The sequence below is a fragment of the Mytilus trossulus genome, chromosome 3 (genome assembly GCF_036588685.1).
Source record: "Mytilus trossulus isolate FHL-02 chromosome 3, PNRI_Mtr1.1.1.hap1, whole genome shotgun sequence".
Taxonomy (NCBI): Eukaryota; Metazoa; Mollusca; class Bivalvia; order Mytilida; family Mytilidae; genus Mytilus; species Mytilus trossulus.
The window spans coordinates 41,510,008-41,527,078 of NC_086375.1; the positions used below are offsets into that span (position 1 = coordinate 41,510,008).

A 17,071-nucleotide genomic window follows, 5' to 3' on the forward strand; every position below is an offset into this window, starting at 1 on the left:
ATGATAGAACAAGTATAAAAGCTGTGTATTTTCTATAAAATTTCCATATGTTTAGCATTGAAGCAACATAAGGGTACATAATCCTTAATACTTTCCTAGATGCATCAGTTTATCTGTTCTCTTAATAGATATGTGTGTTTAAAAACGGCCATATTTTTCAATTCATTCATATGAACCTTAAACATTATGAATATCCGGTAATTGAGCCCATGTGTATGGTTCCAGAGGAGCAGAATAAAATCTTGATTTGTCTTGATATATAAAAAAAAAACAATTCTGTTTTCTGTTTATACAATTTACAAGGCTCCCTTTGAAATTCGTTATTTATACAAGACTATTTTGGGAATCTATTTTGCTGGAGCTCACCTTAACCAGTTTAAAAGTATTTTAAAAACATTTTCTATTATTTTACTTACAAGATAAAATGGAAGACCAATCAACAGAGACAATAAATGACGGTTTTACTATGAAAGTTACGGTCATCCTTTATAAATTACGGTCATCCTTTCGAAATTACGGTCATCATTTTACCAATCACGGTCATCCTTATTATATGTTACGGTCATCTTGAAAATATTTTAAAGATGATTTACGGTCATCTTATAGAATTTTTCAAATCCAATTTCCCGTTTTATACAATCCTCGGTAGAGATTTGTGACTTCCGTGTGAATCTTTTATAAATTTACATCGTACCAATGTATGCTTTGTAAAGAAAATGATTAAGAAACACCTTAACAGACAATAAAAATACTGACCTAATTTTTCGTCCGACATCTTGGGATGACCGTGAATGCAGTAACGGTCATCAGCTTTACCCCAGTGACAGTAGGGACATTTAAATTGACCACCTGGTATTGTTAGATTTAAATCTACCTTGATGCTACCTGTAAAAATTTTATTCATCTAACCCAAAGTTTCAGCATGCTTTTTTCGTGATTTTTTTTTACCAAGGATTATTCTATTGAGAGATTTATTTTACTGTCATTCTAAATATTATGAGTGATCAAGCCAAACAAGAATGACTATATCATATATTTTTTTTCCTTGCAGTTTATTTAAAATTGCATGGCCTAAAATGCACTACATTTCATCTTAATGTTTGCATTGCCACTACTAGCAGTGTTTCACACCCTAAATAAACCAGTCGTAATATTTTACTCATTTTAATGAAATATCAAAATCATATTTGAATAAACAATTTGATTTATTTTTTTACACTTATATTTGATATCTCATCCAGAATTCCAAAGATTTTAGATAATTCCCAATTTTATTCATTTTTCAGTATTTCACTAGACTTTTTTCTAAATCCATAGTATAAATTCTGATTAACTTCCAATGATATACATCCTAATTTAACAAGTGCAGAATGTATACATAATTCAGAATCATTTCCTCACTTTACAAATATTTTGTTATATCTGATTTATATTTTTAATATATATATATCACTTGATTTTACTATATCCACAGTAAACATTTTATTTCATTTCCCATAATAAATTTCCAAATCAACAATATTTGATCCAGAATTTTATAATGACTATTTCAATTTCACATTCACTTAAACCATTTCCTCACTTTAGGAATATTTTAGAATATTTTACTTTCATTTTTCACTTTATCACTAGATTAGACTATATCCACTGCATTAATTCAACATTTTATTTCATTTCCAAGATCCCATTTAAATGGTAAATCATCTTAAGTTTGTAATAGATCCCAAAATTAAAGATGAATGTTTTTAAAATCACATTTAAAGCCACAGAAACATGTTGGATGAACTCACTACTTGAATTCCAGTTTGAAAATTTTAAATCTTTAACATAACTAAATCCCATCGTATGAACATTTGAATTTCCTTGAATGAACACAGCATTTTATGCACAAAAGTCCCACTAATATAATAAGAGATTTCAAAGAAAAAACACAGCAAGGTATACTCCAAAATTATTTTCGAATTTTCATGTACAACATCATATGTAAGCCCCACAAAACAGTTTGAACAAATTATTTCCTCCTTGATGTCCTTCATGACAATAAAATTCTGAAAAAAACACATCACATTTTGAAGCAAAATTGTTATAAAAAGTCTGAGAAGTGAATTCAAATAAAATAAATCCAATATTGTATGAACAATGACACCAAAAGATTTCAAACATTGCAAATAATAATCCAAAATGAGAATCTTGAAGGGTCATGTGAAGAAATGAACAACATATCCCTCTGAAAATTTAAACTGTAAACACCTGAACAGCTATTTCTTGTTTCACTGGCAGCTGGACAATACTATATATAAGGGTTAGAATTTTAAAGAAGCATTTTGGTGTAAAATCATTATTAATTTTCAAACATAGTAATACATATTTAATTAAATCTTTTACTGATTTGGAATCTTAGGTAAAAAATAGATAAATCATATATATCAGGGATTTAAAACAATGAAAACCAAAACTATTTTCTTACCTATCAATTTTTTTTGATAGAATAATCCTAGGTAAAAAAGAGTTCAGGAAAAAAACATGCTGAAACTTTGGGTTAGGTGAATCACTGTAAGATATTTCACTCCCTTTCAAACTGTTCATGTTGAATTAACATCCCTCTGCATGTAGGTACACTAGTTTCGGATATTGAACAAAACGTTAATAAATCGTGGCAATATTACATTGAAATCTATGTAGGATGTACAACATATGGTATTTAATTCTATTTTTACATTTTCATACCAACTATAATTTGTTTTACCAGAAGATTTTGTCTATTCATAATGAAGTTATTAATAAGGTCTCTGTCGTGAAATCGTAGATAACAAGTCTTACCTAATAGGTTTAAACTTATTCGAATGTGTCTACTTTTTGTGTTGCAAATGTCTGATTATGTAATATATTTCAGTTGTTTCCTGTAATTAGTTAATACTTCAGTTTTATCATGTACATCTTTTGAATAGTCATTTTATAAAATTTACTGTCTACAAAAGTATAAATTTTTCTAAATAATAGTGATGTTCTGGTAACTAAAAGAAAACCCTGGCCCTTTTTGACACAACTTTTTTGATCTTTTGGTCCTCGATGCTGTTCAACTTTGTACTTGTTTCGGCTTTCAAACTTTTGTATCTGGGCGTCACTACTAAAGTCTTGTGTGGACAAAATGCACTTCTGGCGTATTAAAAATTTGAACTTGTTGCCTTTTGTTGGCTGTTGTTCGTGTGTTTCTTTGTCAATTGTGTTCTCCAATGTATTTATATTGTAGTCCTGTGGTGTTGTGTTGTCAATGTGATGCTATATTTCAAATGGCCATAATAGAGGGAGGTTTGGCATGCCACAAAACCAGGTTCAACCAACTATTTTTTCCTTTAAAATTGTCCTGTAACAAGTCAGGAATATGGCCATTGTTATATTATTGTTCGTTTCTGTGTGTGTTACATTTTAACGTTGCGTCGTTTGTTTTCTTTTATTTTGAGTGAAAATTCACTTTGCGATATGACGTGTCACGGTACCTGTCTATCCCAAATTCATGTATTTGGTTTTGATGTTATATTTGTTATTCTCGTGGGATTTTGTCTGATGCTTGGTCCGTTTCTTTGTGTGTTACATTTTAGTGTTGTGTCGTTGTTCTCCTCTTATATTTGATGCCTTTCCCTCGGTTTTAGTTTGTTACCCCGATTTGGTTTTTGTCCATGGATTTATGAGTTTTGACAGCGGGATACTACTGTTGCCTTTATTTACCACAACAGCCATGCATTTGTTCATAGCAGTATCATTCGCTGAGATATTAATGGAATAATTTTGAACAAGATAAACACTATACAGATTTAAAAAGTAATACAGATTTAAATTATGTTGTCGAATTAGGAGTAGAGCATCTGACCAGTTTCCGCAAACGGTCAACTTGTTTTCTCAATAACTAAAATTGAGAATGAAAATGAGAAATATGTCAATGATACAACAACTCCACCAAAGAGCAAACAACAGCCGAATGCCACCAATGAGGTTTTCAACGCAGCGAGAAAATCCCGCACCTAGACGTTGTTCTCTGATGGCCAGTTTATCTACCTTGCTACGACATTTTAAACATAGGACCTAATTGCGCCAACTGAAACACTTTTTAAAACGCTTTTGAGATAATTGTCAGAGTTAGTTAACAATATAGATAATATGTTAACTGCAAACTATCTAATGTAGTAGAAATCTAATTTAATAGGCGTTCAAACGGTGGATTTAGTAATTTTACAAAATTCGCTTTAATCGTGATTTTTGTTTAACGAAATAATATGAGGCAGGCATAACCTGTGAATGGGGACGAAGTCTGTATGTATTATTTTTTTCATTCAAAATGTTGATAAAAGAAAACGAAATACCTTGCGTAACGTTCCCGATTTTGGTTCTGTTGTTAGGGAATTAGCTGTGACGTTCTTTAAGTTATGACGTCATATTCGATGTAAACAAAAGAAACGCTTTCATCAGGTTACGTTTTTTTCATATCAAACAATTATTAAAATTGAATTTGTTTTGAGATCCAATGTTATATTTTACTAGACTGATAAATAAAAAAAATATTCAAAGTCTCATGCAAACAAGACAGTTATATGCGAAAATGCGGGGAAAACCGGAACAGGAAGTAGATCTGAAAAAAAAGTAACGATTTTGAGTTCATTAGTACAATGAAAAATTCGGGAAATTTTCCCGATTTTTTTTTTTTTTTTTTTTTTATTGATTTTTCTACCGTATTTGGGGACTTCGTCCCCATACTACTTGATAACAGTTACTACACTTAATTTTACATAACTTCACTTCTGCATGACAATGGAATAAAAAAACGTGTACATAACGAATACATATACTAATCATTTAAACATATGCACACATACTTCATATACAAGTGCGTCCTCGATACATGAGTTCTGCAACAGCTCCAGAATAAAACATCTACTACACTTACAGCACTATCGAATTTGTAAGAATTATTCATGCACTTAAATTGTTTTACCCAATCGATTTATAGGTCAGCAGAAACATACACAAGAGGTGAATTTTCCTCGGAATTCAGTATTTTTGTAATTTTACTTCTTACAAGGTAAATTCATATTTAGCCTCCTATTTTCATCATATTTTATTTATATTCACTCAAATGTATAAACATTTTAATAAAAGAAAAATCCCCAAAATACTGAACTCCGAGAATTATACAAAACGAACAGTTCCTAATCAAATGGTTAAATCAAATGACAAAACACATCAAACGAATGAAAAAGAACTGTCATATGCTGACTTGGTACAGGTATTTTCAAATATAGAGAATGGTGGATTGAACCTGGTTTTATAGCGCTAAACCTCTCACTTGTACGACAGATCAATTTCAATTATAAAATCAATGATGCGTGAACAAAATGTCACATAAAGGGGTACAAAAACAACACGCACTCCTTAAAAAATCGGGATGATTTCAGGTGCTCTAGAAGAGAAAACGGTTTCTATAAAAATACTCCATAACATTCAACTAACTCTTCCGTAATATTTACGAAGTGATGATTGCAGCTGTACCATTTGTATCTCTAGGTAACAATTAAGGAATCTGAAACCAACTATTTTGTCGTAAAGCTTTGTTTTCAACCTACCTTCATAGTCAATTTCAAGATATAAGTCCTAATCAAATGGTAAAATTAAACGCTCATACACATCAAACGTATGGATAACAACTGTCATATTTCTGACTTGGTACAGGCATTTCCTTATGTAGAAAATGGTGCATTGAACCTTGTTTTATAGCGCTAAACCTCTGACTTGATTGACAGTCGCAGAAGAAAACCGGCATAATAGGTAATATTTGGGTACAGCAGTCATTATTGTGCCACAATCTAAATTAGAACAAAACCAAATGTATAACAAATAAGCACAGAGGTTATCTATCCAAGTTAACATCCAACTGTAATTGCAAAGACTGGTGTGTTTGGCGTCAGAATTTAAACTTCAATATAACATAATTTTGTGGTTGAAAGTATTTCAAAATCATAATTCCACATGGGCTTGTGTTGGTAAATTGTGTTTTAAAAATCAAAAGTTTTGTTAGAAATAATATCAGAAATAGACCGAGATGTGAAATTATCCAGAATTTCTTAATTGTTTTTAAAAAATCGACATATGTTTAATTCTAGTACGCAAGTAATTTTGTCGTTTAGAGTATTTAGTATTATACAAAACAATTAACATAATGGCGGGATCTTTAAAAGAGCCATTTCATATGTTCTAAAGAAACACAAAATCTCACAGGTACTAAATAAACAGGCAAAAATTAATAAATAATTAAAAAAAAAAAACCACATTGACGGGATGTATAAGTACTGGGCCACATCAAATGGATATCACAGAAAACAGACGAAACAGTAAAAGTGACACTTAAAAAAGAACAAAGACAAAACAAAGAACAATACAATAGCAAGTCTCAGTGTATTATAAAAGTAGCATCATCTACATGTAGTAGTTAAAAACTAGATGCGTCAATCAGGATCAAAACATGTCCCATTCGTTTCCATTCTAAAGTGTAAACAAAAAAAAGTACCGATAATTTTATTTTCGAATCGAACGAAAAAAGTTTCTATAAATTTTACATACCGTATATTCTCTTAACCGGTTTGCTTCAGATCAATATACTTATGGTCGGATATGTGGTATATGCAGTTACGTAAGAAAACATATCTGCTAAATGAATACTTTATTGCAAAAGGCATATATATGCTATAGCAACGAAAAACATATTTACAACATGACAAATGATAAACAGCTGAGAACAATACATATAAATCATTACAAGAAAGCAAATAACATTAAGTAATAATATGTGATATGATTGACCACGCAGACATGACTTTATAGAACAATAAAACACATATTTCATCAACCGTAGATATACACAGTTTTAATTTGTATAAAATGCAGCAAACTTGTTTAAAAATATGTACACTGCAATAATTTTTTATCGAATGAAACTCATTTTGACTGGAAAAATTAAAAAAAAACATGATTTGTTTTCTAACTTCTGTATTCTTTAATTTTTCATTTGTATTTACTTAATACAAATGTTGTGTTATCCATGTTCACCTACATTTTTTTTTAACTTTCTTATCATACACAAAAATGGTTACTATTACGAATTGTTTATTGCTGATACATTACCTGGAAATTCATTGCCATCTACTGTGTGTGTAAGATAGGGAGATGTTACATGTTTGCAAATGTGAAAACACTTCGACTGTGAATGTTTGACATATACTATAGATGTAAGCAATAAGAGGTCACATTATGGCTTGCATTGATTGTCTTTATGATTTAAAAAAAAATTAACGAAAACTCGGTATTATGGTCTCTCCAGGGGCAAATTGGTAACAACAAAAGTGTCGAATGTTGGGGATTTGTATTTGCTTTTACGGTTTACATTTGATTTGATACGTTTTAAACGGTTTCAGAACAAATATTAACAATTATTCAATCATGCGAAAACAAGGTAGATTCTTTAATCTATAGTGAGCATCTGCTCTATTACCCTTTCATCTATGTGTTATTTGGTATACACTACTTAATACTCTGTCTTTATATTGTCTTTTGAATTTCAAAATCTAAGTAATTAACTATGAATTCATGTTCATTGCAACGTTAAAGTATTAGAAAAAATTGAAAGCTAGGTTAATTACTTTTGATGTAAATTCAATTCATTTTCCTTTGGATTAATTGATTACGATTGGTCAAGATAAGATGAAAATTTTCAACAAAATGTCTCCCGCTAATTTATGAGATAAAGTATTCTACATCCCTCGTATAAGCCAATCAACATCTGTCATTTGACATGAAGGATAATGCAAAGTTTTGATAATTGATTGAATAGATATTTCAAATGATCTTATCGGGACCTTTTATAGCTGACTACTCAGTATGTGGTATGGGCTTTGTACATTGTTGAAGTTCGTACGGTGATCTATAGTTGTAAATGTCTGTGTCATTTTGGTTTTTTGTGGATAGTTGTCTCATTGGCAATCATACCACATATTTTTTATACCTCCGACACAAAATCCACCAGATAAGCCAAACATAAACCTACATATGATACAAACAAGCGTGTAAATTAAACAGTGTTAAAGATGATGGGTATGCCAGGTGATCAATAAAACCTATTTGCAAACCATTGTCTTTCCTTGAAATGTTGTACATAAAAGTAAAAGAATATATTACCAACAAGAGCGCCACAGTATCCTATTTGATAAAATTTAGGGAGATAATAGTGCATAGTAGGAAATGTATGTGTGCCATTTGATTTAAATTTAATAACATTCACCAGGTTTAATCCACCATTTTCTACATTTGACAATGCCTGTGCCAAGTCAGGAATATAACAGTTCTTTTCCATTCGTTTTTGATGCGTATTTACACCACTGGGTCAATGCCACTGCTGGTGGACGTTTCGTCCCCGAGGGTATCACCAGCCCAGAAGTCAGCACTTCGGTGTTGACATGAATATCAATAATATGGTAATTTTTATAAATTTTCTGTATACAAAACTTTGAATTTTTCGAAAAACTAAGGATTTTCTTACCCCAGGAGTAGATTACCTTAGCCGTATTTGGCACAACTTTTTGGAATTTTGGGTCCTCAATGCTCTTCAACTTTGTATTTGTTTGGCTTTTTAACTATTCTAATCTGAGCGTCAATGATGAGTCTTATGTAGACGAAACGCGCGTCTGGTGTATAAAATTACAATCCTGGTACTTTTGATAACTATTTGTTATTTGATTTTGCCATGTGATTATTGATTTTCCGAATTGAATTTCCTCTAAGTTCAGTATTTTTGTGATTTTTCTTTTTTCTAATTTGAACTTTGGTGGATACTTGTGTCATGTTTTAATCATTTTTCAAAAAAAAGTAAAATCACAGAAATACTTAACTACGAGGATATTTCAAAAGGGAAAGTCCCTAATCCAATGACAAAAGCAAATGATATAACACATCAAATGAATGGACAACAACTGTCATATTCCTGACTTGGTACAGCCATTTTCAAACGTAAAAAATGATGGATAGAACCTGATTTTAATGCGCTAAACCTCTCACTTGTATGACAGTCGCATTAAATTATGGTTTTTTTACAACGATGCGTGAACAAAACAGACGTTATCGGTAAAATAGTCAAAATATGGTTACAGTAGTCATCACTGTGTGTTAATCTGTAAACAAACAAACATTTACATAAAAACACAAAAAGCATCTATCAAATTAAAAACACAGTCATTGTTTAACGTGTTTGGCGTCAGAAAATTTAAACTTCACAGAGGAAGAAATTTTGTCGTATATTCAAAACAATTGCGGCAGTTAGAATTATTATGTCATAATTATTTTGTTTAAAACTATAAATTTCCTATTTCTTCATTTGATGATTTAGATGAAGCTTATTCAGTGTATATTGGTTAAATTGCATAGCTTTTGATGTTTAGAATCTTTGGTTAAAGATATTTATTTATATTGTAAAGTTTAATATTTGCTCTGTCGCAACAACTTTGATAACCTTCTGTGAGAAACCTGGTATATATGATGAGTTTATTTATATATTCTACATAACTGTTTTGAGATTATTATGTTGAAGCATCTGAGGACTGACAATCTGTCCAACCAAGGAAAGCCAAGCTTTCAAACCATCCTTTAGGATAGTGTATTTGTTACATGCCTTCTTAGTACGGGTAATTTGAAGACCTTGAATGCTCCATTTCTACTTACTTTTGGCATATCATGATAGAAGTTGTACTTTATTGATTTAATATATATTGTTTTCAGTTTTTGGTTTTCATTTACTTAGATATATTATAGCACATCTCATTTGGCATCCATCGTCTCCGTTAAATCAGTTCACAAACCAGAACAAGCTGTGTTCCGCATCCCGAATCTCCAGCAGATTTGTTCCTGCTACACAATTATAATTGCACACGGGGCATGGTGGGGAGCAAGATTGAAAAATCCAAAGTTATGTTAGAATAAATTTCAGAAACAAATCCAGATTTAATTAGTTATCAAAAGTACCAGGATTATAATTTTATACGCCAGACGCGCGTTTCGTCTACATAAGACTCATCAGTGACGCTCAGTTCAAAATTTAAAAAAAAGCCAAACAAATACAAAGTTGAAGAGCATTGAGGACCCAAAATTCAAAAAAGTTGTGCCAAATACGGCTAAGGTAATCTACTCCTGGGGTAAGAAAATCCTTAGTTTTTCGAAAAAATCAAAGTTTTGTAACAGAAAATTTATAAAAATTACCATATAATTGATATTCATGTCAACACCGAAGTGCTGACTACTGGGCTGGTAAAATTATCCAGACGTTCTTTAGAATTTTGAAGAATCCATATATGGTCAATACCACTACGCGAGTAAAATAATTTTGTCGTTTGTCGTTCATAGTATTATCAACTTTATGATAGAACAGTAATACAATGATATATAATAGAACAATAACATATTGACGGGATCTTTAAAAGTACAGAGTCACATTTTAAAATGTCGCATATATAGAACACACCAACAAAAATGAAAGATAATACAAACACATTGACGGGATGTATAAGTACAGAGCCACGTCAAAAGAATATCACATAAAACAGACCAAAAAGTAAATGGAATATTTATGATTGAACACAGACAAATAAAAGAACAATGTAACGCGTAGTTAAGATGACGTCAAACAGTTCATTCAAGGCTCAAAACAGTTTCTCGTCATTAAAATAGTATTTATTCATAATGCATTAGGATTTATTTAGTTGTTTGGTTACTAATCAAATTGTTAAATGTATAGACGGTCTAGCAGAAAATCAGTGTTATATCACATCATACTCTGCTAACGGTCATTGCGTTTCTTGACAACTGAACCATGATTATTGCCATATCTTGTATGCAACATCACTAGATATTTCTTGTAGGATTAGAGAATGCAGTACTCATAAATCAATACAAGGAAGTTGTGTCTACAGTATAAACCTCGAAGAAGAAACATATGGTGCTTATGTTGTTTAATACGAAGTGCTTGATTTCACCCTAATTTTATCTGTATTTAAAACAAAGACATATGGCACCTAATGGTGTAACTGATGCATGTATCTGGAATCATAATCCTGTAGTTAGAACATCTTTGAACGTTCAAGAATGTAAGAGAAGGAAATATAACTTTGAATTAATCTGAAATATTGAAACAATGAAAAAAACTGATGGGGTAAAAAATAGCTCTGCCAATTAAAAATGAATTTTAAGAATTCTAAAAAAAGAACACAACGTAGAAATCTTTATATTGTATAACAATAACACAAGAAGGGTGATACCTGGTGCTCCGGAGAGGTTAGAAGATATTGTCCTACGTGCTGAATCAACTATGCTACTCGTGGTCTGGTGAAATATGAAAGTAATATTTTGTGTCATTTGGTCTCTTGTGAAGAGTTGTCTCATTTGCAATCAAACCACATCTTTTTATCTTTTATACTAAGCTGATGTTGTCTGTCGTCGTTATACTATCGTAGGAACGACTTTCACTTTACTACCAGAAACCGGAGGTTTAAAATGATAAAGCAGTAACCCTCTACCAAGGAAGTTACGATACTGTATGTAAGCTCTGGGATAAAATTTAGATATATGCCAAATGAAAAATGAAAAAGCTATGACAGCATGATGTTTCACAAAAGTTAAATGTATATAGCATCTATGTCGTCATTAAGTTTGTTCTGAACCAAACACTGAACTATAAAATTAAAGGGCATCTTATACATGTTATAGGAAGTCTGCAACATAGAAATATAGGGCAAAAGATATAAGAAGATCTGATATGAGTGCCATTGAGACAACTCCCCAACCAAGACATAGTTTCTCCTTTATAAGTCACAACAAGTCCACAAGGAGATTACCACACGCTGTTTTGTTAAGACAAGAGTACTTTGTGAAAGTATGATATTTCCATTCCTAAAGAATGTTCTTCGAACTATGTCCACTTTTTTTTCGAAAAAAGTATTTCTTTAAATCTGACCTTAAATTCGGAATGAGAAATACCTGGGTGAAAGATAATAAATGTTTTTAAAATTTGTATCGCCAACAGCGCAGATTCATCAGTAGATATTTGATAACACAGTTGGAAGGTTATATGAAAACAATGATGAAGACGAAAAGTTATAAAAAAGAAGTGCTGAAATCGGTATATATGCTGCTTAGATAGAGAAATATTTGTGTTTCAATTAATTCAAAACTAAATAAAAGAACATGTAAAGACAGTTACCTGATCATTGATTTGTTATATCAACCAACATATATTGAAATAGGCTTGTGTTGACCTCTTGGATGACGTCTTCATAATTAGTTTCTTCGATAGTTCGCTGAAGCAAACGTTATCATAACACAAGACACGTTTTGCGTCTAAAGAAGTTAAACAGTTACACATTATTTATTGCACAAGACCCCAGTTATCTACCAAGAATGACTATATGAACTTGTGCTAAAACTAAAGGCACACAAAATCAAAATCTGAGCGTATTGAAAAACAACAATTTGGGAAAGGTTAGATGAAAATGATTTCAACAATTAAGTATAAAGACATTTTTCTATACTTGAAAGATCACACTCAAAAAGACAAATTAAAAGAGTTATTCCCGATTTTATTCATAAAAAATTTAGAAACAAGTCTTTCGTGTAAGGGAAGGATAACACTTTGTACAAAATCGCTCAGATTGAAATAAATAAATTCTCTGAAACTGACTTTATAAAGATGCTTGACATTTTGATTGACAACATATTTCATATTCTACATTTGAAAATGCCTGTACCAAGTCAGGAATATGACATTTCTTGTCTATTCGTTTTTTTTTTTATGTGTTTTGCCATTTGATTTTTTCATGTGATTTTGAACTTTCCGATTGGATTTTTCTCTGAGTTCAGTATTTTTGTTAGTTTACTTTTTTAGTTTAATAACCACTCGGCATTTCAATGGAAACCAACTGCCATCGTCTTCTTTGCCAACTTGTTCCGCAATTCATATGAGGATAACTTCATGCATACTATCTTTAGAAGTTCGTAATATCATTTAGATTTTCTTTCCATTATATAGACAGATAGATGGTATTCTCTTACTAAATAATTCAAAATTTGGTGGCTATGTTGAAAGCACCTGTCTGCTAGAACTTCAGATAAAGAATAGATATGTCTTTACTAATTACGTTTAGTTAGCTATTATCTCCGCAGTTGAACAATCAATTTTGTTTCCTTTTAAGTTACACTCCAATCCGTAAACTTTAATTAAAATAATTGTGCGGAGATTACTAAATAGGTTGATCGGAAAGTCGCATATCAAAGAATGTTGGTGTGCTAGAAAAAGAACATACTCCTGTGTAGAGTTGTCTCTTTGCAATAATGATACATCCTAATTCTATATTTTTATTGCAGAATATATATATGGTCCTTCATAGTACCTTTAATGCAAACATACAAAAACAACAGGACGCTTCACATTAGGACCATATAACTATTTCATAACTAAGCGTATTAAATTGTATGATTGGTACATTTGATAACTACTTATAAAATACATATGGAAAAAAGTATTGCAACACCTTGATTTTTTCAAAACCAGCCTCTCTTTTTGGATGATATATAATACGATATTTGTATAATATTATTGAAACATAGTTTATGATAACATTGGCATTGAAACGAACACAAAATGTTTGAAAAGAAATGATTTATATAACCACAATTTTAATAACAAAATGAAGTGTTTTTTGTACAAAAAAAATGCATTTTACAACTTTGACTGTAGTCGAACTTTACAATGTCAGACATTTCAAAATTAATCTTCAGATGACTGTTCGCATCATGGTTGATCGTTATACGCCAAAGAATTAGTACTTTGTGCGCAGTCTCCATTCAAACGGATAACCGCATCTTAACGTCTTCTGATTCCTGCCAAAAATCGGAATATTTGTTGCTACGGTAGCAGCTACCATTTCAGGTGACGGGCATTGTTCATTTCATGAAGTGTTTGAACTGGGGTGTCCTTTCGCGCACTTTCCGACCAATAATGTCCCATTTATGCTCGATATGGTTCAAATCTGGGCTACGATCCGTCCAAGGAAGATGACCTGAATTCCATTGGATCAAAGAATCTTCCTCCACGATGCTAATTTTCAACTTTAGCGAGCTCTACACTACATTGGATACGGATAACTGTGTGTCTGTTCGTAAGCAAAGGTCTCCGAAATGGTCTTATCGCACGATAACCAGGCGATGAGTCGATCTCGAACAGTTCTTGTTAAAAGGCTCCTGTATGCCCACCACTCTCCTTTTGGGATTGTATTGTTTGCAATGGGTTTCCGTCTGACCAACCTTTATTATGCTTAATCTTCCCTAGCAAATGGTATAGGGGGTCTTCTTTATCTCGGAAGGTCTTTAATATCGTTTAGGGCCATTTTTTATTCTCAAAACGACTTATAGTGGAATGGTGATGACCAACAATACGTGCAGTTGTTACAGCGACATCCCTGCTTCTCTCATGCTGATAAGCTGTCAACTTGCTGCAGTTTAGAGTTGTCAAGAACCAATTACAAGGTGGCAATCACATAACTTTAAAAACTTGGTAATTTGTTTTGCTGTTTACGGGTACAGTATCTGCATGTGCAGATAAAAACTTACCGAGTCGATATTTATTGATTAAACTCAGGTGATACTTAAATAATGTTTAAGTTATTCTATTTTACCAAATTATATCACAAAAAAATAAAAAGTGTTTTTTTTTAATTTCAATTTCAATTTGGTGTTGCAATACTTTTTTCCATATGTATAGATGTACACGATACTAGCAAGTAAAACATGTTTTTCCAAACTCCGACGACAGGCACGAAATATCATAAAGCTACGAGACTAACGCAACGTTGAAAAGAATACTGGATTATGGTATGTGGTCCTGAATTTGCTTTCTTGAAAGAGTTCAGTTCTGCAGTTCTAATGTTTAATATAAAACACCACAATATACCATATTCCATCAAAGATCGCTATTATTTTAAATTGAAATAATTAAAATCTATGAATGGATTAAAGAGGGGTAAAACAAACAAACTCACAACGCCATGGCTAAACTTTCTTTAAATAATATACATGTATTCAACGAAATAGAGTGGTAGAATCTGTTTTCCCTAATTATTTTAAGGAAAATGTGGAATGCAATATTTCCAATGGACATGCTACAAGGTCTCATGACACAAGTTATCTCAAACAAATTATCTAAACTGGTGTACACAGAATAAGAAAAAATATCATGTCTAGCATAATAATGAAGCGGGAAACAAATCATGTTTCTTTTCATTACATTAAAGTATGAACAATAGATTACATATAAAAATTATATAAGAACCGACAACAAAACTGTTTAACCGTAATTTAACAAGTAACATGGTAACATATTGTGTTTGCAATTACTATAAAAAGTGGCAACTTAGAGTCAACATCACCTATCATCCTTCAACATGAGTCGACTGATATGCTTACTGCTCCTTGTGGTTGCTGCAACAGGTAGTATTTTAAATATTTTCTGCCTATTTCTACTTTCAAAGTGTAAATTCTTAAATAGATAGTTGTAACTTGAACATTGAAATCACATCTTCTCATCTTGAGATCTATGTTATTTAAATGTATTTTATTAAACAAAATTAAAACAAACTTGACCTCTAATGGTTTACTCTAAAGAAAAAAGTGACTTAAATTGGCATTCATATCACATCTTTTTATATCTATAATGAATACTTTTTAAATATATATAAGTATAAATTCAAAAAGTGAAGAATTGAGCCTTAACTATAAGCTTACCTCGATAGGCAAGCTAAAACGTAAGATTCTTTTTATTTGGATTGCTTACATTAACATGATTCCTTTTAACATACTACACAATATTGTAGTGTAGGAGAGACATTGGTTGTTCTTAATAAATTCAACTGTTTATCTTTATTAACAGCTTACAGGTATAACGATGGTTCTAAGACAGTGATAATAAGGCACCCACTTTATGGTGACGATAATGTAGTCAGTTACGTAAATTACTGCAACAGATTCCATGGATTTAAAATCAGCAACAACAGATTTTCTTATGCCGGTAAAGGTGAGGAAATGTTTGAAATTGTTATTTAAAAAGGGTACATATCTCCCTTATGCAAAGTTCAGATTCTTGGCGGGGTTTTAGTGTTACTTTTTTCCCTTTATAACGCTCTTCATGTTTTCAATATTATTATCACATATGTCGGCCTCAAGCATATAATTTTATAAATAAAATCATATGTGTTTATTAAGTATTTTTTCTTGATTTATGTTAAAATCATATTAAAGGTCATTGGATCAAGTGATCGACTTATTGCACAATTTAAATTTTATACATATATATTTACTTTAATCTTAATGTAATGTCCACCAAGATCGTTCACCTATAAAACTAGGAAATACCCGTAATACATAACGAACATCTAAGTTCAACTGTGAAATCAATATCCTTATAGTATATATCATGTATTAAAATTGTTGTTATGTGCCTTTTCATATTGGATTATCATACCACACATACAAACATAAGCCTACATGTTGTCTATATATGCATTATTCACACTGCTGATAGTTATTAACAAAGTCATGAAATAATTTGTAGCATACCTTCTGAAATGTGGAGCTCAAAGATTTTACAATTTATGGAGCAATTGCTGGAATAGATATCATAGCCAACGTATTTGTTTTGGTCGACTCAGGAAGATAAATCTATTTGCAGTTTACTCTGGAGGTAATTAATTTATTTAATGTTACCTTTTAATTTACAATTATTGAAACTTTCGAGACATAACTATATAAATTTACAATTTCTTAAATTAGTTGGCTTTAGTTGTATAGATCATCTTTAATCGAACACAAAGTTCAAAATGTTTATTGCCAAACAATCCATGTTGCTTTAAATATGGAACGGGACATTTTAAAAAATCAAGTTATGATAGACGAGAAACTAAACAACATCTGAAATCTTTATCAAATAACATAGTTA

The 17,071-nt window shown here is 31.3% G+C and overlaps 1 protein-coding gene across 2 annotated transcripts in view; it reads left to right on the forward strand.

The window, feature by feature from the left end:
- Positions 1–15,450: 15,450 nt before the first annotated feature.
- LOC134711496 (uncharacterized) overlaps positions 15,451–17,071 on the forward strand; it is a 49,344-nt gene continuing 47,723 nt past the window's right edge. For both annotated transcript variants that reach the window (XM_063572124.1, XM_063572123.1), the window contains exons 1-3: positions 15,451–15,567; positions 16,007–16,150; positions 16,688–16,816. In XM_063572124.1, the coding sequence (XP_063428194.1) occupies positions 15,522–15,567; positions 16,007–16,150; positions 16,688–16,816 (319 nt within the window). In that variant the 5' untranslated portion in view covers positions 15,451–15,521. The remainder of the gene's footprint in view (positions 15,568–16,006; positions 16,151–16,687; positions 16,817–17,071) is intronic.